This window comes from Thrips palmi, unplaced genomic scaffold, assembly GCF_012932325.1.
Source record: "Thrips palmi isolate BJ-2018 unplaced genomic scaffold, TpBJ-2018v1 HiC_scaffold_15, whole genome shotgun sequence".
In the NCBI taxonomy this organism is placed as follows: Eukaryota; Metazoa; Arthropoda; class Insecta; order Thysanoptera; family Thripidae; genus Thrips; species Thrips palmi.
In genome coordinates, this window is record NW_023144624.1 from 9,838,841 (window position 1) to 9,858,594 (window position 19,754).

The following is a 19,754-nucleotide window of genomic DNA, read 5'->3' on the forward strand; positions in this document are numbered from 1 at the left end:
TGCCGTGCCGTGCCGCGCCGCGCTGCTTTCCAAATCCCGGATTTATTCATTTCCAGCGTTTCCGCGCGCTGGTCCAGCCATGGCCCAGCTGTCCGCGGGCCCGCTTGCGTCTATGAGCAACAGCGCGCTTACCGACCGACACTCGCTCGCGCTCTCTCTCGCTCACTCACTCACTCGCGCTCCCTCTCTCTCGCGCACCATCACAAACACACACTCAGACACACGGCGCTCACAGATGCGCAGGCGGGAGGACATCGGTTGCAGAACAGCAGAGAAATCGGCCGGTCCGACCCGAGCCTGGCCGAGCCCCTCCCAGATGGGAGTGCCCTTCGAGGCGGCCAGGCTGCGTCTGTGCGTCTCCCTCTGGTCTCCCTCGCACCCGCACGCTCGGCCAGCCTGCCCCGCTGCTCCGCTGCTCGCCGGGTGAATGGGCTGAATGAATGAAACCTTACGAGTGAGTAGCGTAGTGGCGCGGCGTGGCGCGGCGACGTGGTGGGGAGAGGGGAGGGGGAGAGGGAAGGCGGGGCGTCCCATTCATAAACGGCAGGCCCGGCCGGCCACACGGACCGCGGCACCGCGGCGCAACCTTGCGGAGAACTAGGTGGGCGTCGTGGCCTCTCTCCCTCTCTCTCTGTCTCTCTGTCTCGCACTCCGTCCTGCCCGACCGTCCTCCGTTCATTCATTCACTCCTGGCTCACACACACGCACACACACACACTCGCTCAGCCTCACAGCTGGCCTGCCTGCCTACCGCCCACTCCCTGCTGTCCCTGGCCGCGGCCCGGGCCGGCCCGCCCGGCCCCACTACGGGAGGCGTCCGGAAAGTCTGAAAGTGTGCCGGCTCTGTGCCTCTGTCTCTGTCCCTCCTACGGGGCAGGCCCGCTGGACCAGGCGGACGCAGCGCGCAGCGCCCAGGCCTGGCTCTCCTAATTGCCGAGGGTATCGAAAGTGCTTCCTCCTGCCTGCAATATGCGCGCGCAGTGGAGGGGGGGGGGGGGGGAGGGGGGAGGGCCGCGCGGGCCCCGGGTTTCCCAAACGAGCGTGGGCGCCACTCCTTGATGGTTCTAACACCCCGGGTAGGGGGTCCCCCGCCGTCCCCCGAGCGTTGCGCGGCAAGTAGTGCTCACACACACACACACACACAGCAGACAATTACATACTCGTGGACATAGTCAAAGACACGCTGCCTGTGGGTGTCGTGGGAAGCGCAAGGGCACACACATCGCCGGCTTGATGCGTTTCGCTGATACTGTCGCCCGGGGCCGGGCGGGCCTGGCGCTTGCCGGCCCAGCGAGGCCCAGCGAGGCCCAGAGACACGGACACGACAAACAGGGCCGTGAAGAAGAGACGGAGGAAAGGGCCACACCCGTTGTTCGTTTCGGGTATTTGAACCCGTGCCGGGCCGGGCTTTGCGGTGAGTAACTTGGTCGAATTTGCCTGCGCGTGGGGGCGGGCTGGCGGGCACTGACGGGCCGGACGCGCGGCGCTGGTCAGCCAGGCCGGGCCTGGCCGGGCCTGACTCAGCGCCAGGCTGTGCGTGGCTCCGGGAGTCTCCATGTCGCTATACATCCAAGTCGTTGCTGACTTCCGGTCCGATTGCTCAGCTCCTCGCTGCTCCCCGCTTTCGCAACGGGCAGCCTCGCCGCCGCCGCCGCCGCGGACACCCATTTCATTTCCACGCACGCCGTTTTCGCCCGGCCGCGCGGCGTCGCGCCGTTTAGATACACCACTGGTGCCGCATGGGCTGGAAATAGGGCTCGCGCACTTTATGGTAATGCAGCGATCGCTTTATTGACGGTTATGGACGTGTTCGTCACATCCGGTGGTCCAAAACGAGTTGCTTTCGCACTAGCAGGGTGTGTTGCCTTCCCTGCCCACGTGCCCGTCCAGCCGCCACGCCCCGCCACGCCACGCCACGCCACGCCCGGCCGGCCGGGCCGCGTGTATCTCGACTAATAGAATACATCCTGCCACATGGCCTACTACCGATACCTGTCCGCCAGCCCCGCCAGCCCCGCCAGATCCACCAGCCCGCCCTTCTGCCCGACCGGCCGTCCGCGCCCGCCGTCCGACTGTCTGTCTCATTCATGGCCCGCCGGTCCATTCCATTCACCGGCGTGGCGCCTCTAGTCGTCCTCGGCGCGGAGCCCGTTTCTGTCTGTGTGTGCGTGTGTGCGTGTGTGCGTGTGTGTGTGCTCGTCGCGAAAAACGCGTAGGCTCGTGCCGGTTGGAGCGGCCCCCACTCCTGGCGTGCTAGACCGCTGAGCAACTGCCCAGCGGCCGGAAGTCGAGGCCGGGCCCCGTTTGCCCCGGTCGCCCCGTTCCCCGTTAGCCGCAGGAGCACCCCGCGACGCCCCGCGACGCCCCGCGAAGGCGCACCGGAAACCGCGTATTAATCACAGATTTAAATATTTAGACGCCGCCGCGTGTGCTGTTCGCTCCAGGTCCCAGGTAGCTGAATTCGTTTCCGCGTGTATTGGTTTCGTTGCTCTCGCCGCTGTAAAAACAAAAGGGTGTTACATGTGGTTGCTTTTCGGCTTGACGGACGTGTACCCACAGCTACTTGCATCAGAATGACGGGGTAATGGGTTCGGCAAGGTGATCGGGTGATTCATGCCGCCGCCGCCAGAGGGCGTCCTGGTCGCCGTCCTGGTAGCTGACAGGCTGCCGGCGCCGCCCCGCCGCCCCGCGACCGGCCGCGTCTAGCCTTGTCGCACCCGCGTACGGCCCGGCCCGGCCGAGAGAGACGCCGCGTCCGAGCGCGCCGCCCTGGACGCGGCCTCGGGTGGTATATTGGTTGTCTCGCATGTCGAGGCTCGAATAGCCTTCAGCGATTGTAATCCAAAGCAAGGCGAAGCGAGGCGAGGCGATGGCGGGCCAAACGCCGCGTCGCACACAAAGTTATAGTGTGTGGGCAGGCCGGACCCGCACCGGCCGGGGCGCGACAAAAATGTAGAGGGCCGTAATCGAACCCGGGGCACGGTGGTGAAAACGAAGCGTGCGTTTGATCGCGGACCGCGGGCTCTCGGGGTTTCTATTCTCGGCGAAGCACTGGCCGGGTTTTTATTTTCTCTGGCCCCAGCTGGAGACGACTGGAGCCCCACGCGGCCCCACCGGCCTGCGGTGACCTCTGGCGCCCGCCGGCGCCCCCTGGTGGCGGTCCCTTAATTAATGACCGCGCTTCGATCTTCGATGTATCGACAGGGCGCTTCGAGAGTCTCAGTCTCGTGATGGGCCGACTGACTCGGCGCGCCGGGGGGCTGCGGAGACTTGAACGCGCCGCGGAACGACAGAGCCTGAAGGGCCCTCGGGACTACCGCTTCTTCTCCTCCTCGTGGGGCCTGCGGGGCTCCCCCGAGGCCCCCGTCGACGCCGCGATAGGCAGCCGGGAGAGACACTGTGCGCGGGGGTAGCCTACCCAGCACGGCGTTCGGCGCGCGGCCTCCGCGTCCATCGTTGCTGCTGGCGTCTCTCTCGCTGTTCTCACTCTTGCTCCAACGGACCGAGAGCATTTGGAAAAGCAGCTGGAACACACAGCGCGTTTCAAGAGTTGGCTCCCATTTCTGCCCGGGGCTGTGCCCGGCTGTGATGTAGGTAGCACTGCAGCCCCATTAGGCGCCTAATAGTTGTTCCCGGCTGTTTGACTCGGTCCGGCCGGACTGGAGCGGACTGGAGCGGTCCAGGGGGAATGGACGGATGCATATTCATAAGGGCGACGCTCCTTCGGCGCTTTGCCGGCTTTGCCCCGATGCATGCCCGATAAGCGGCAAATCTGATTGGCCGGATTGGATTGGCCGCTCCGCCGCTCAGACGGTCAGACGCAACGCGGCGCGGCGCGCGCCCTCTGTGGGCCGAGGGCGGCCGAGGGCTGCGGCTCCGTGGCTTACTCCGAGCGACCAATCCATCCAGCGCGTTGGGCCTCGCCGCCACGCCGAGCCACGCCGCAGTGCGCATGTTCGACAGAATTCCGTCGACTGGCGGAGCGGCGGAGTGGCGTAGCGGTGGAGCAGGTCAACTTTTCAGTGTGTTTTATCCCTTCGAAATGATGATTGTGAAATATGGAATGGCCCACGGGGGCCGGGGAGAGGGGTGGGGGGAGGCAGCGGGGAATTCCCGCAGCACTTGTTACCCTGCGGGCCCTGCGGGGGAATAGGGCCTCCTTGGTGGTCTTGTGAACACGGCCACACCCTTCCCCTTCCCCTCCCCTCGGGTGGCACGCGCCAGGGAGGCGCGCGGCCTGCGCGGCCAGGGGTACGGCAGCATCTCTCCTACGCCGCGGGCAGCGCCATCGCTCAGAACGCAGCGGTGGCGCCACGAACTGCGGTTTATTGACTGGGCTCCGCGGGCCGTAGAAATCACCGTGCGGATTGGCAGAGGTTTGACGTCCGCGCCGCACGGTGGGCTCCTGGCAGTGGCGTGCGCAGAAATTTAGAAAGGGGGGGTCAGGCCTCGCTTTTTGCCTACTTACAGGGGGAAAGTGACGCAATTTGCCTACCTTCCAGGCGGCTGTCTAGTGGCCAAAGGGGGGGTCATGACCCCCCCCCCCCCCGCGCACGCCACTGGCTCCTGGGGTGTCTTTCCCCGTGGAAACAAACCTATTTATTCCGGAGAGATCTAAAATCCACCGACAAGACAACAAGCGCTACGCCACCGCGCTGGCGGGGCCTGGCGCCAACGGCCTGAACGCCGGAACGATCCCCCGGGGGAATGCCGGGCCGCCCTGGACCACCGGGGGAGAAAAGCTCCACTGATATCCCAATCGAAAATCAGCGCTTTGGCGCGCGGGGCAGGGCTCGCCTGGCTGGCCTGGCTGGCTGGAGTCAGGAGGCTGGACAGGCCTTTCGCCGCGTCGCCTCGCTCGCACTCACGGCGCGTTCCGAATGCGTGAGAGCGAGACGGAGTGACAAGACACTGCTCGGGACCAGCCTCCAGGACCAGTCCGCCAAATGGCCGCAGGGGCGGTCGTGGCCGCGTGGTGCAGGCCGGGCCGGTAGCTGGTGAGCACCATGGGCACCACGGGCACCACGGACACGGCCCGCGGCCAGCCCGGGTAACGAGGCAAGCTCGGCCCCGCCCGGCCCGCTGAGTCAACCGAGTCAACGCGGCCAGCGCCTAGACGAAGGCCATTTTGGCGGCACCCGGCAGCTTGCAGTGTTCGCTGTTTACGGTGCAGGCCCTGCCCTGCCCTGCCATGCCGCTAACCGTGTTCGCGACGCGCTGCCAGGGGATGTGCAGTGCAGGTCGTTCCATCCAGCGCCCCGCCGCGCCGACCGCGCCCTGCCGCGACACGCGTCGCCACTTCCGGTTGTTAACCCGCACTTCCGGCGATTGAGTGTCGCCTCGTCACTGCCAGTGTGCTGCCAGCGGGCTGGCCGACAAGCGGACACGCCCTGCTCGAGGGGGCGGCGCGCGGCGCGTGGCGCGAGCTGCGCGAGCCCTCCCCGGCGGCCGTCCTCGTCGTCGTCCTCCTCGCCGTCGCGAACCTCGTCCTCGTGATTCATACTTCCGGCCGCGAGCCGCGATAAGCGCGACGAGGTGTCATTACGGCGCGGCCGGGCGGGCCGGGCGGGCCACTCAGCGCGCCGAGAGCCGCGTCTTAATCCCGGACGGACGGGGCGGCGGCAACGCGGCGGTGACGGCCAGCCCGCCATTTCTCATCCTCGACGCGCCACGCGGCACGCGGCCGCGCGCCCAGCCGAAACACCGTGATGTATGACGGGCTCCTCCCGAGGCCACAACGCCGCAACGCCGCGGCCCGATTCGCCCCTCGCCTCAAATTTCCCAACCGCACTGTCCGTCAGTCCGCCCGCCCGTCCGCCTGACGGGCCGGGCGCGTCAACGGAAGGCATTCCTAACCAAATAAACGCCATCGGGACGGGGACGGGTCGGCCCGGGCCGCGCCAAAGGCAGTGCAGTCAAGCTGCAGTTCGGCCCGGCGCTGGCGCTCGGCGGGAAGGCAGGCGCCGACAGACGCGGCGACGCGGCGGCAGGGCCTCCAGTTTGATCAAGTCGTTGGCGACACCGCGGGACACGGGCCGAGGCGGGGCGGACCGGGGCGGGGCGGGAATCCGGGCGACGGCCACCTCTGCCTCTCTGCTCCGGACTCTGGAAGGCCCCTCGGAGATACCCATCACCGAATTTCAGACGCGCGCAGTATATTTACAGCCCGAGGGCCGAGGGGCGCCCCGTCCCGGCGGGATCATCGGGCAAGGCGATCTGCATGGCGGGGCGGGGCGGGGCGGGGCGGTGTCACCCTGCCGGCGGAACGCCGAACGGCGCCAGATTCAAACGAGCCGCCGCGCGAAACGCGACACACTCCGCACACTCGGGCCAGCCTGCCAAAACAAGGCGTTTGGCGGCGCTGCCAACACTCCGGGCATAAATTCGTCGCGCGGCGAGGAAATGAGGAATCCCGCACCATCTCCGCTCGCGCGTTCGTGTTGGTGTGTGCGTGTGTGTGCGTGTGTGTGCTGTGCGTGTGTGAGTGAGCACACACCTGAAAAAAGAAGAGCGCCGTGCCGATGACGTACGGTGAAGAAAGCCAAAGCGTTTGTCCGACTCGTCGCGCCGCGTCACTTTGCTACTTTTAATGCCCGCCTGCCACATAAAGCTGGCCGAGCAGAAGCCGCCTGCCGCGCCGCCGCGCCGCCGCCACGGGGCTGAACGCCGGCGGGCCACGGCGGGCCGCCTAGCCGGTGCGAGCTGCAAGCGCTGCAAGGGGAGTGCAGCGGGGGGAGGGAGGTTAATCAGCGTGAAATATCGCAAACGGCTCAGAGCGGCGGACTGGCGGTCCGCGTCTCGTGGCTTTCATAATGCCGCTGCCGTACGTGCGCGCGCACAGGCCGCACAGGTGCGCCGCCCCTTCCTTGTGCTTCCACTGGCAAAAACAAACAAGCGCACAAACAACAACAACAACAAGCCGCGGCGTGCAGGGCTGCCTACCGGACTCCTCGCCATCCAGCATCCGACCCGAGCCGCAATTAAACGTCTTCATTAGGCACTGGCTGCCGCGCTGCCGCCATGCCTCTGCGGCAAACTCCGCGCTCCGTCTCTCTCGCACCCCCACGGTACGCCCCGCGAGTGCGAGAGAGACAGAGGCCCGGCCACCGCGATGGATCGCCGCGCTGCCCCCGTAATGAGAGCGAGTGGCGGGCCTGGCGGGCCTTGCCAGCCTCGCCTGCCTGCCTTGGGTCGCGGCGCCCCGTTTTGCGTAGAGCCTCGTAGGAGCGAGGCGACAGTTCGGGAGGCTTTGGCTGAACCATAGCTATATCAAGTTAAGGAAAGAGAGGGTTTTGAGCCAGCGCTGGCGCTGGCGCTGGAAGGTGAGGGGCAGGGAGGCGGTCGCGCTCAAGCTGGCTTAAGCCAGACGCAGCGATACCCCTCCCTGCTCGGCAGGCTGAACCATCCAATGAAAGCGTGATGACGTCACCGAGTTGTCACCCCTATTTCTTTCTACGAGTCTCTGTAGTCTCTGCAGCAACTAATGAGTCCGTTTCTCTCCGCGGCCGTCGGCCGGCCTGCCCCTGGCCGCTGGGGGTCGGTCGGCCGCGGTGGGGAACGCCCGGCCCGGCCCAGCCCAGCCCCCTTTGTTGGGTACGGCACGGCGGTACAGTATGTGGAGCGCTCCTAATGGCTCCGCCGCTCTGCCGCTGATTGTTCAATTATGACAGGCCGTGTCTCTGTTGCCCTTTGAGTGGGCCGACGGGCCGACACTGCCGTCCCCCATTTCTCTCCTGTCGAAAAAAGGCGCCAAGTACGAATCGGTTGCCGGCCGGCCGCGTGGATGTGTCGACGCGGTGGACGCCGTCAGCGCGATGGGGCTGTCATCCGAAGCACGAGGTACGACGGGCACGACGCCAGACTTGGCTCCGCGGCTCCACTGGGACTGAGGCCCTTTGTCCCTTCTGGTTTAATTCAAAAGGGCCGCCGGGAGGGCCATCTTTGTTTCCTCTCATAATTCCGCTGTCGTTGCTGAGATTACCAGGGCGTGGCCCCGTGGCCCTACGGCCGGCAGCGCTTCGTCGCCCTGTCTCTCTCGCGCCTCTACGGAGCGCTCCACTGGTGCGAGAGAGACAGAGCGACGAAAGCGCCGTTCGGGATGGGCCTGCTGGCCGGCCCAACGGCCCAAAGGCTGCGGCTGGCCCCGCGGGTCGTCCCCGCGCCGTCCCGGACCGTCCCGGACCGTGAGGACGAAAACAAATTTGCCCCCCGCCGAGCCAAAGACACCTCCCCCCTGCTGCAGCGCGCTGGAGACAACTCACTGCAACCGTGCCATCCGTTCCGAGGATGAGCGCGTGGACGGGATTCGAACCCCGGACCCATAACAACTCAGCTGCCGCGCCGCGACGGCCGACAAGGCTGCCGAAGCATCGGCCTGGGAACTAGACGGCTGCTGGGCAGCATTTGGCGCAGAGGCACCAAAAGTTACTCCCTTTTATTATTTCTGGAATTTTCTTCTCTTTTCAACCAGTTCTTTCGCGACGCCCGTTTGGTCGTGGTGCGTAAAAAAAGATCTTCATTATCTTGTAACGACAATTATTTTCGCCCAAACGCGCTCCGAGAAAAATATTTCCGATTGTGGTTAAGAAAAGCGCAAAGCGCTGCGGATCGGAAAGCACGCCTTCTTCTTCCAGTGTGCCGCTCGCTCGGCTCGTGCCGCGTGTTTCTCGGTGCTTGTTGCCCCACAGGCAAGTCAAGTCATTGTGTCCACCGACGCGCTTCCGTTCGCCCTCCGCGACTTGCCCGTAACCCAATCGCACAGTCTTCGGAAGCGGCGAGCCGGCGAGGCGGCCGGCTGCAGATACGGTTTCCAAACGGGTAGCTAATTGGCGGGATTTATTGCAATGCTCAGGGCCGCCCCCCGGTGGGCACGCCTGGCCCCGCCTCGCCACACCTCCGGGAGCCGCCGGGTGGGCAGGCCGGCCCGCCACGCAGCCCCAGCCCGCCTGGTGGCCTACCCTGCAGGCTGATTACGAGCACTGCTTTCGACGCCCCACGAGTGCGATAGAGACAGAGCGATGAGAGCAGTTCTCCAGGCCTTCCCCTCTCTCCTATGGCTGTGCCCGCAGCCGCGTCTCTCTCTCTGCTCCTGCTCTCGTGGCGGCGGCACCCCGCACCGACGTGCCGCGACGCCCACGCACGATGTGGAAAGTGTCTCTTCTTCTTTTACGCCTCCTTGATGGCGCCACGACGCGCCACGACGCGACGGCGACCCCGGGATAAATCAATCGGCAGTGCTGACCGCGACTGGCCCCGACTCCGGCGACTCCGGCCGGGACGGGCAGCGGGCAGGCCACAGAGTCCCGGACACGGGCGGCAGGGCGGCATGGCAGCGGCAGTGTCCGGCACGCGGCACGCGCGGCGCCGCGTTTTACAGCTCCTTGCTTCCTCCGGCAGCCCCCCTCCCCCTGCGCCGCCCCAGCCCTCCATAAAGTGGGTAATTTATGTGAGTTTTGTGGCGTTTCGGCCTTTGGGGACCACACGGACCACACGCGCAAACCGCCGGACGCGGCGCGCGGCGCGGGCGACACGATACGACGCGCCGCCCTTCGAGGCGCTACTGTGTGGTCCTCACCTGCAGGCCTGCAGGCCGACCCCGAACAGTGGTGCTTTCGTCGCTCCGTCTCTCGTGCGCCCTTAAGGAGAGTGCGAGAGAGACACGCTGTCCGCAGTCAGACAGCAGCGGCCCCGGCCAAGCAGAGCAAATACTGCCAGCGGTTCAGGCGCCCTCTTGGGTTGGGTTGGGACGGACTCTTGACTCATCACCACTCCTGGTGTACCGGAAAAAAAGCAGGTCAAAAAACTTTTTAAAAATTCCTTGATAGATTATTTACTAATAAACAGACAGCAGACAAATGAATATACAATGAATTCAGTCACTTGCTTTCAAATGGTGCAGTCACAGGTCTACTGAGATCACTGGAATGGATACAGTTACTTTAACATCTAAAAAATAAACAACTTATAATTGGTGAGTTAAAATTCAATCACAGTGCAAGTTCACAGGCGCATCGCCTTTCCATTGTATATGGACCTTTGGTTTCTTAACTTCTGTCTGATAGTGTAGATGTGGTCAAATCATCATTCACATGCAGTTCAAGAACACACTCATAAAATCACTTTCACATATGCAAATAAAATCACACACATTAAGATACACTCACAGTGTGATCTGAATAGAGGCCATTCCCTTCTGCTTTAAAAGCTCCCCTTAAGGAGCAAATAGTTGAGGACGTTGAGGAATGGAAAATATTCAGACCTTATACCTTGGGCATGACAACTTAAAAAAATATTTTACAAAAATTACAAACATCTTTGGAAATGAAAATTGCAGTGTGGCAATGAAATCATACATTAAATAAACAACAAAGGAATAAGGAAAGCTGCAACAAGTGCCATTGAAGTTTTATGGATAGAAGCCCCAGAGGAACCCTCAGTGGCCATGAAGGGATAGAAAAAGTCTGGGGGTAGGCGAATGTGAATGGCTGGTGGTTCAGCAAAGCGTGTCACCGCAGGGGAAGATATGTCTACAAACTTGACAGTGGATACAACCCTCAAGTAGAGGGCATCTTGTTTCTGGGGGCATGCTGCAGAAGTACATGGCCATCCAATGTCTTGCAAGGGGGTGAATCTGAATAAAAATAAAGGAGAAAGTGAGACAGATGAAAGGTACACGTCATGCTTCTAGAGTCTGCCTCATTCATCATTCACTGAGAGTAAGAACAAACTGCAATGACATACCTCATGGCAGCACCAAAAATTTTTGATTGTGGATTTGATGGGGATCCTACACGACCATGCATCAATTGCAGTTGGATCCCCAAAGGTACATTTTCACACATTTGCAATGGATGATCTATTGACATGTCAGATAGTTTGTCTTCATTGGAAATTTTGGACTCTATAGTTGACATTGAGTCCTCTGATAATAGTGTGAAGGGTGGCTGGCTATCCAAGAGTAATGGCACCCACTCTTGAGGTTTTGACACATTTGCACTTCCAAAAGCTGCAATAATTCTAAAAAGGAAACACAATTCATCAGGTTAGGATTACTAGAAGCTAAAAAGTGGAAAGCCAAATACAATCAAGGCAATTAAGACATAAAACCCACAAGAATCCCTCACCTTCCCCAATCAGCATTGAAACTACCATTATGAAACGACTTTGCAATGTCTCCTAAGAGAAGCTGCAATAATCTAGATCGAAGAGCATTGCAAGAGAAGTGGGATGATATGTTTCTCGGAGAAACAGCAATGCCACAGGACATGTGCAAGTCCTCTCCAAATGTAACAATGTGCCTCTGGGCTAGTGTCACATCACACATACCTGTCAAAAAGAAAAGGAAAAATAAAAAAAAAAAACTATTCACACTGAATTTTTAATTATTTTTGAATGAAAAATTACTCACCATTCATATTTGATCCAGGTAAAGTAAGCCATTGCTTGGGGTCATGGCTAAGATCTATAGTATCATGCTTGGCCAGTTTAGCAGAATCCTTGGAAGTATCTTTGCTTGAATTAGCACTTAATTTTTGTTTGACTCTGAATGCTGCTATAACTGGTTGGCCAATTAAATAGCCTGGGTTCCCACTTCGTGGAAATGGTGCATGTTCGACCATAGAATTCAGAGTATTGTTTTTTGTGATTGTTCCAACCGTTTTATTGAGCCTTGCCCATTTAAATTGTACTGAAAATGATTGGTGTAATGGTTTTGTAACTGAATAATCGGACAGTGATATGTTTGACAGCCACATAAAGGCTTCGATATGGAGAATGCCATCAGTCCCATTGTGATGAAAGAGTAATCTAAAAAATGCAGAAATACAAGAATTAAAACCAGAATGGGGATGCAAAATTTAGAATAAATGACCTGATCAACTTGCCTTAGTCTTTTGACAACACCAAAACAAACGCCATTTTTCAAGCCAAACAATACATTTTTACTTGAAATATTTTTACAATTATTTGTGTAGTAATCTTCTTCCACTTTTGAGCCTGAGCAAATAAAGTATGTTACTGGGGCACACACATTTTCTGGGCACAGCTCCTGGAAAATTTAAAAGAGAAAAAAAAGCTTTACATAGATAAAATAAAATTTTAAAATACGTACATTACAGTAGTAAAATAAAAACTGATTTAACTCACAACTGTTTCTGAGGGCAGTTCAGTCTGATTCACCAAAAGTGGTGAACGCACAATGTTTTGTAGCTGATAATGAATGTATGAGCTCACACTGTCACATTCATGTTGACCATCAGGTGCTTTTCGCATACATTTGGATGACCATGGCAACAAATACAGCACTGCATTTTTAACTGAGCAAGCTGCAGTGAGCCTTGAAGCAGGAAGATCTGAAAAAAAATTGGCATAACTATTATTATTGAGCAAATCAAGAATTTGAAACTCGTATAGTATAGGGCCAACGTACCAAAAGTTTCACTTTGGCTATTGCGTATCAATAAAATAGGGGATCCAGCTGAATATGGTTTTGGCTTCTCAACTACAGAAATGGGTGCTGCTTGTAATTCTGGCCATACTGGAGTATGAGTTCTATCCCAGTGCCTTAAAAAGTCTTGAAGACTTAAAAAAACCTGCAAAATGTAAAACCATTCATAATAGAAAGCCAAAAAAAGTTAAGAAAAAAAACAACAACAGAAAACAGATAGAAAGAAATGTTTCAAATTGAAACAAATACATACCGGATGGGATGGGTACAGAACAGATGCAGCTAGGTTGGATCTTACAATGCAGAAGGCTCCACTTTGAGACTGTTCCAAAATATGCTCAGAATTGTTTAAGAAAACCAACTTAGAGGCATAACAATATCGGTTATCATAAGGTGGGTATCCTTCAACTTTGCACTTTGAGAAGGCAGCATGTTGGAAATTTGTGCAGTCTGGATCACAACAGCAGTTGATATCACAAGAAAATGCCTAAAAATTAAAATTTAAAAATATTTTTGATTTTTTTTTTAAAGCAATAATTAAAAAATTCATATTGTTACAAAATATTTTCAGATCATCATACCATTAAATCGCAAGCACATGTTTCACTAAGAGCATAACCAAGGATTTGGCCTTCTGGCTGCTTCACAGTTGTTGGTAACTTTCTTGGTGGTGACCGAGTTGTGCTGGAACCCTTGTTGGGTTTGGAGGAGGTCACCATGGGTGACTGGGTTATAGTTTCTTGTGCAGTTGTGGCAACAGATGGAGTGGTGCTGTCATTTCCAGAGGCAGGCTCTGTTGATGTAGAAGTTGAAGTCTCAAGAGAGACAGGAATTTCTGTTGGGATTTCAGTTGCATCCAGAGCTGGGTCAGTGGGGCAGTCAGAACTCCCCACTCCACATGTAGATCCTGTTGAAGGGGAGACAGAGAGAATGCCTCCAACAGTCTGACTTGCAGCTTCTGATAAAACAAGTAACAATAGAAATCCGGCAACAGCCTTGGCAATCATGTTGAGGCTGTATAATTTAACCCTCTGAGAGCTGAATCTGTCAAGTTTCAACACCAAATTTGGTGAAGTTACGGAGAATGACAGATAATTCCAAATGAACAGTGCCCATAGTTTCTGTCTGCAAGCGATAGCGGTCTGTGGCGCTGTGAACAAGGTCTGGACTTTTCAGTTGAGCACCACCACCCAGGAAATGTTGTTTAAACTGTTCGGTGAGAGAACCTGAAAAAAAAATGTATGCAAAGGCATTTAGTTGATATTGTAGTACTATGATAGATATCGAACAAATGTATGTTGTTGAGGGACAAAATTTAAATGTGTAAAATGTGCTCACCTATTGGCCTCCATGTAACAACATCCACTTTGTGAGTTCCTGGTGAAGATGGAATAAATGAAAATCCATAACCATACACTTCACTCCGACCAAATCTGTCATAATGGTATATCTGTAGGTTGATTTTGGGCCAGCCTACAGAGAAATTAGTACATGAAAATTAGAAAACAGGTCTAAGGATAGCAAGAGAAATTGAGCGTTATTTACAAGTACACTTTAAAACTGAATTATTTTTTAAAATGTCTTTCAGTGTTACCTTGAACTCCCTTGGTAGCAAAGTGCACATCAATGGGGTGGCACCACACAGCAGCTTCTTGCCATGACGGATTGTCGACGTGGGTCTGCCCTTCAGTAAGGCCTTCGATCACTCTCCAGCCACCTCCTGTGAAACAAAAGCAATTAATCCACAAAAATTTTAGTGTTTTCAACAAGAACAGTAGAATGACAGACATCAAACAAATCCCATAGAAAGGATGTATTCCATAACCTGGTACAAATTAAGCACACCTGCATGTATACCCCACTTGCAGAACAAGTTATGGCTCGGAAAACCACTGGCACTAGCGATTTGGCCAATGACGTGAAGCTCAGCCATTAAGAATAGCAAAATTCTTGCCACTGTCTCATTATGGGGCTGAAACAACTTTGACAACAACTTCGCATGTATTTGAATTTGGAACCGAGATTGTTTACAATACCGCCTTTGAGAAACTACCATCAAGCATAAGGCGGTGAGATGAACCGGACCCGCCATCGAGATTACCGTCAACATTTCCGGTTCATTTCGGAGATTGTCTGATGTTGTTTTTCTTGCCACTGCCCTTTGTTATCGTCGTCTGTAGTCTGTTTTCATGCAATTTTCTGGATAAATTTTGCATGTGCCTTGTTTCAAAAGTCTTAGCGTCGCAACAACTTGCGTTCAAAATGTTACTGTGATGACGTCTTTTCGATGAAGTAATTAAAGTTGATGTTTTTGGCTGAGAATGTGTAAGTGTACGAGAAATAGTTTGCCGAAGTTTGACATAACCTTACCTGTGGTGATAAAATCTGTTTTTAGTAACTCTCACTCAAAGGACTCGACACTGACGAAGTTCATTTTGACGTTGTCTTGCATCTTAAATGGTTAAAATGGCTATGAAACAAGTTTCTGTTTGAATAATAATCATTTTGTGTTGTGCCTCTACTTTTCTTCCAGTACCTGAGGTTGCGGTTTGAGGATTTTTATCAAAATGACTGGTGAACTGTCAACATCCCACCTTCTTACCATTCTTAAAGCCTTTGTTGTATTTAATATTATTGTAACATCCCATGCTGAAAAATATAACCTCTATGGTAAACCAGGTGATGGATATTACCTAGAAACTCTTATTGGGACACCTCCTCAAAGTGTAAGTAATCAGGTCTCTTCTTCAATCTAAAGTTGCATTTCTGTCCAATGATTTCAATATGTTCTTTTTATTTTTATTCTGTATCAGTTCAATGTCCTTGTGGATACTGGCAGTACAAATTTTGCTATAGCAGCTGCACCTTTCCTGAGTGTGGACTCGTATTTCAATATGTCATTGTAAGTATTTTTCTTGTCTCTTTGTAAATTGCACCGGAAGATTCGTTTGTTAATGATTTGCTTCATCTCTTGGTTATTTATTGTGTTTAGGTCAAGTACTTTTGTCTCTCAGCATCAGGAAGTATCAGTCATGTACACACAAGGTTATTGGAAGGGAGAGTTGGGCAACGATGTTATTGAATTCCCTTCCCTTGAAATTCCTGGCATCAGAACTGCACTAGCTGCCATTCAAACGTCCCACAATTTCTTCCTCAATGGATCTCTGTGGCAGGTAGAGTATTTCAATTTATGTACTAAGTATAACTTTTTGACAGAAAATTACCATTTAATTGGTTTTCTAGGGTATCCTTGGGCTTGCATATCCTATGATTGCAAAGCCAGATGACAAAGTTGTTTCGTGGTTGGACTCATTTGCTGCTTTAAATAATTTCAATATTGCATTTTTACTGGAGCTTTGTGGATCAAAAGATGGAGAAGACTCTCATGTGGGAAAGTTTACCATGTTACACTCAGGTAAGAGGACCATAATATAGGTTTCTGCTTACCCATTCGTAAAATTATTTTCTGTATAATGTCTTTTTTTTTTTAAATTTTTCAGATGACATACCACATCCTCCAGTTTTAAAGTCACCCATTATTCGAGAATGGTTCTATGAGATTTTGCTGACAAAAATTGAAATAGGTGGTGAGGTTGTTAAGTTACCTTGTCATGAACTGAACACCCGTCGCACTATTGTTGACAGTGGTACAACAAATTTACGGTTACCAGAAAAGGTGTGTAGTGCCTTGCCTCATTTGACATATTTTAATTTAAATCTCTGCGTAAATAGGTTTTTATTCAATTTGTTTTATCTCTTTCTTTCACCTTTATTCTCACTCTTTCAGGTATTCAACAATGTTTTGGAGCTGCTACATAAGCAAGTTCCCCAAAACTTGTCAGAAGAATTTTGGACACAACAAAAAGTGACTTGTATTCATGAAGATTCAGATCCCCACCACTTAGATCTTCGACACTATTTCCCCCTTGTTCGACTGTCTCTTATGCAGACAGCTCATTCTTATTTTACACTTGAATTAGAGCCCAAGGTGTGTAATAGAGTTTTCTGCATCAGAAAAAATAAATTATGGTTCCTTAGTTTTTAACAGTGTTTGGTTTGCTTTGCTTTCAGTCCTACATTCGACGTGTTGAAGGGCCTGACCATACTTACTGCTACAAGTTTGGCATACAACCATCTGATTCTGGTTCAGTACTTGGTAAAGTTCTCACATTTTCTTTCAGAAAACATTTTCTCTGACCAAGTGTGTTACATACATTACTATGTTTTATTCTTTTCTGTTCTTGTTATTTTTGCAGGTACTGTTGTAATGCAAGGCTTTAAAGTAGTTTTTAATCGTTCCGATAAGACAGTAGGATTCATGACATCTCTGTGTGGTCCATCAGTGAATATATATGGACCTACAGAAGTAAAAGAAGGTAATTGTTTTGTCTTGTCATTCATTTATAGGGTACCTGTACGCAATATAAAACTTAGCATTTACCACATCTAATTTTGCAGATCTCACTAAATGTGCCCATCAGCCCCCATCACCAGTTCTAGGGGCTCTTGCAATTGTGGGTTATGTTGTATCAGGTAATGCATTTGGAGCTTTACTACTTCTTTCACAAATTATTGTGGAAAATATAAGAGTGCATTAATTTTTTTGTTTTAATCTTTTGCAGTGTTGTTGAGTGTTGTAGCAGTAATTGTTGTCTACTTTCTTATCAAGTGGTTGTGGGAATCATACCTTCAAAGACCAGATTGGAGTTCTGTCAGCCAGTCAAATTTGCTGTCTCAAGAGTGAATGTTGTCACATGCTCACATCTCGCCTTAATTTTCTAAAAGGGCTGTATGTGAGATGCAATCATTATCGTGTTCTTTCTCTAAAACAATATCAAAAAGTGATAAATATTTTTTACTTCATCACTTGCTGACAAATAAGATAGTTTTGTTTTTGTGTGGGTTAAGAGTTGAAGCATGGATTTGATCCATGGGTTTTATCTGAAGGTAGCTTCTTTTTCTTTGTGATTTTTTTTTCATGTTAATTACACTTATGATAATTTTCATGTCTTTGACGCCGTCTAGTCTTGCTTGTTGGACCATGTTTATTCTAATTTATGAATAATATAAAACAACATTCCATGATGTACTTCTACGAATGGGTGAAACTTTTATGAACAACCCTTGCCTTAAAGGCTCAGAGGCACCTGTGGTGTAGGCACAAAAGTGGTTTAAATGCTTTTTTTTTCCAATTTTTTTTTGTTTGTTCCAAAACTTTTGGATACTTTACCATTAGTGATGCTCTAGTCATTTTAATCTGAATGTTGTGAACATTATAACTAAATATTAATTGCTGTGAGTGTCTTTTAAATAACATACAATCGTAAGAAATTATGTTGGACACATCCTCTCAGATTGGTGCTTTTCTTAATTTTGTGTACAATTGGACTGTTAAAATTTATTGATATCTAACTTTATTCACTGTGTTGTGCGTTTCTATAAGTAGGGGGTTGAATGCTCCATAGGTCTCCTTCATTGTTAGTGCAAATGCCCTGGCAAAAAATGTGACTGATTATCTAGTCCACTGTGTCATTGTGGACTGAGTTAGTGAGATTGTCATCAATGAAATTTTGTCTCTTAAGTTAATTCTATTGTTGGTAATGGTAAGGGTTCTTCAGCTTTTTTTTAATGGCTCTAGAAGCTTTTTCCTCCCAAGCTTGCCCATTAGATAGGTATGGGTAGGAGCTCGCCCAAATATTGATGCATTTCTGTAGATGTATGTACAACTGGCATCAGTTTCCATACGAATTCTCATATCTGACTGTTAATACTTATAAAATTAGAAATACTCCTGTAGATTTTTCTTTCTTGAAATTACTGAATGGAATATTGTATGATATAATAATTGTTGATTGATGTCTGTTTTCATTGTTTCCTCTATCAGTCCAAATGAGTAATAATTCAATGTCATTGAAATGTCACTTTTGAGGCTGTTTGTATTATGTGAGCAGTATGCTCATCGTTTCTTGCATATCAGTATGTCTGACCTTTTCGCTCTTTAGCAAATCACAGAAAGCTGCTGCTGCCTTAATTTATGTCTGCAGCTTTCTTAGTTCTATTAAGTTGTGCCAAGATGCTAGATCATTACACTAAGTGATGGCTGAACAGGGTATTTGTCTTATTAGTTTTATTATATGTATACCTAAATTACTTGTGTTTCACCAAGTAAACCCCCTATGTAATCTGTAAGATTGTGAGAAAATAAAATCTTTGTGTGATAGCAACCATGACAAACCTGTAGTCGTTACTTGTCGCCGCCCCCCGCGGCCACCCCGTGGCCCCGCGAGTCGCGATGCGGCCCGCCGTCCTCACGCGACTTTTTACTCGGTTTCGTGCGCTAAACGACTTGACGACGTGACGCTGTCTCTGTCTAGTCGGCTCGGCTTGCTCCTTTTCCCCCGGATGAGGATGAGGGACGGGCTGCCGGGGGCTGCCTGGCAAGCCGCGGCATTACGCGATGCCTCGGGCCCGGCCCGCCCGTCGCCAAGCCCGTCGCCAAGCCCGTCGCCAAGCCTGTCGCCGCGCAGCCACGGCCAGCGACGCAACGCGGCAGCGCCGGGCGACGCGCAGCGACGCGCCCCGTCTCCGCGCTCTCCGCCGTCGAGGCGGACGAGGGAAGACCGCCGCGGCGCGGCAAGGGCACGCGTCGCGGGTCGCACACGCAGCCGAAGTCTATCCAAATATTACGGTACTTGACACACTCTGATTACACCGGGTGCGAAGACTCGTCAGACTCGAGTGGGTGGCCGCTGGTCAATTCTGCGGGTGAGCGGGCGGAAATGGGAGAAGTGACACGTGAGAAGAAAAGAACTCCGCGGAAGTAGCTGCTGCAAAAGCTGTCTGGCTTACCAGCCAAACTCCTTGGCTTGCTTGCTCCGCGCCGGTGGCGCCTGTGAGGTAGGCTACCGGTCCAGCCCGCAGCGCACCGGTGTGGAGACGGTGGCCTACCCTGCCCCTGCCGTCTTGACGCCTGTGAGGTAGGCCACCGGTCTACCACAACGCACTCGTGTGGAGACGGTGGCCTACCTTCCCCCCGTCGTACTAAGAAAGATCGCACAGACACGGGCCGTCGGGTTAACGACCGCTCGTTGAGTTTGTGAGTTTTTAAATATTTTTATCTTTCCCTGTCGTTATACATGTAAAGGCTTTGTTTTTCGAGAAAACATCCACTGTACCCGCCGGAAGTTTATTCAAAATTTAAACATTTAAGAGTTTGGCATTTCTCCGGAAATTTCCAAGTTCTTTTTTTCTTTTCACAGTGAGTGCGCCCGCCGAGTCGGGCATCGGCAACCCGCTCGCCCAGCTGGAA

The 19,754-nt window shown here is 52.7% G+C and overlaps 3 protein-coding genes across 5 annotated transcripts; 1 reads left to right on the top strand and 2 right to left on the bottom strand.

Moving 5' to 3' along the window:
- Positions 1-9,813: 9,813 nt before the first annotated feature.
- On the bottom strand, positions 9,814-13,488 carry LOC117641397 (tectonic-1). Its single transcript, XM_034378677.1, has 9 exons — positions 13,027-13,488; positions 12,699-12,932; positions 12,428-12,590; positions 12,145-12,350; positions 11,883-12,046; positions 11,408-11,805; positions 11,124-11,325; positions 10,741-11,016; positions 9,814-10,630 (listed from the first exon to the last, which is right to left on the bottom strand). The coding sequence occupies exons 1-9, from the start codon at positions 13,450-13,452 to the stop codon at positions 10,354-10,356; spliced, it is 2,346 nt and encodes a 781-aa protein (XP_034234568.1). The 5' UTR covers positions 13,453-13,488; the 3' UTR covers positions 9,814-10,353.
- On the bottom strand, positions 13,463-14,489 carry LOC117641398 (B9 domain-containing protein 2). Of its 2 annotated transcripts, none has more exons than XM_034378680.1 (4): positions 14,291-14,489; positions 14,040-14,165; positions 13,784-13,822; positions 13,463-13,671 (listed from the first exon to the last, which is right to left on the bottom strand). In XM_034378680.1, exons 1-4 carry the CDS (start codon positions 14,376-14,378, stop codon positions 13,493-13,495), a joined length of 432 nt encoding a protein of 143 aa, XP_034234571.1. In that variant the 5' UTR covers positions 14,379-14,489; the 3' UTR covers positions 13,463-13,492. The 2 variants fall into 2 exon arrangements, with proteins under 2 accessions (XP_034234571.1, XP_034234570.1); XM_034378679.1 differs by having other exon boundaries at positions 13,784-13,918.
- A 110-nt stretch (positions 14,490-14,599) lies between these two features.
- On the top strand, positions 14,600-18,679 carry LOC117641399 (beta-secretase-like). 2 transcript variants are annotated; one of them, XM_034378682.1, is made up of 11 exons: positions 14,600-14,710; positions 14,979-15,171; positions 15,259-15,347; positions 15,438-15,618; positions 15,689-15,860; positions 15,946-16,121; positions 16,233-16,433; positions 16,517-16,601; positions 16,702-16,821; positions 16,904-16,978; positions 17,068-18,679. In XM_034378682.1, exons 2-11 carry the CDS (start codon positions 15,013-15,015, stop codon positions 17,187-17,189), a joined length of 1,380 nt encoding a protein of 459 aa, XP_034234573.1. In that variant the 5' UTR covers positions 14,600-14,710; positions 14,979-15,012; the 3' UTR covers positions 17,190-18,679. The 2 variants fall into 2 exon arrangements, with proteins under 2 accessions (XP_034234573.1, XP_034234572.1); XM_034378681.1 differs by having other exon boundaries at positions 14,606-14,770.
- Positions 18,680-19,754: the final 1,075 nt, after the last annotated feature.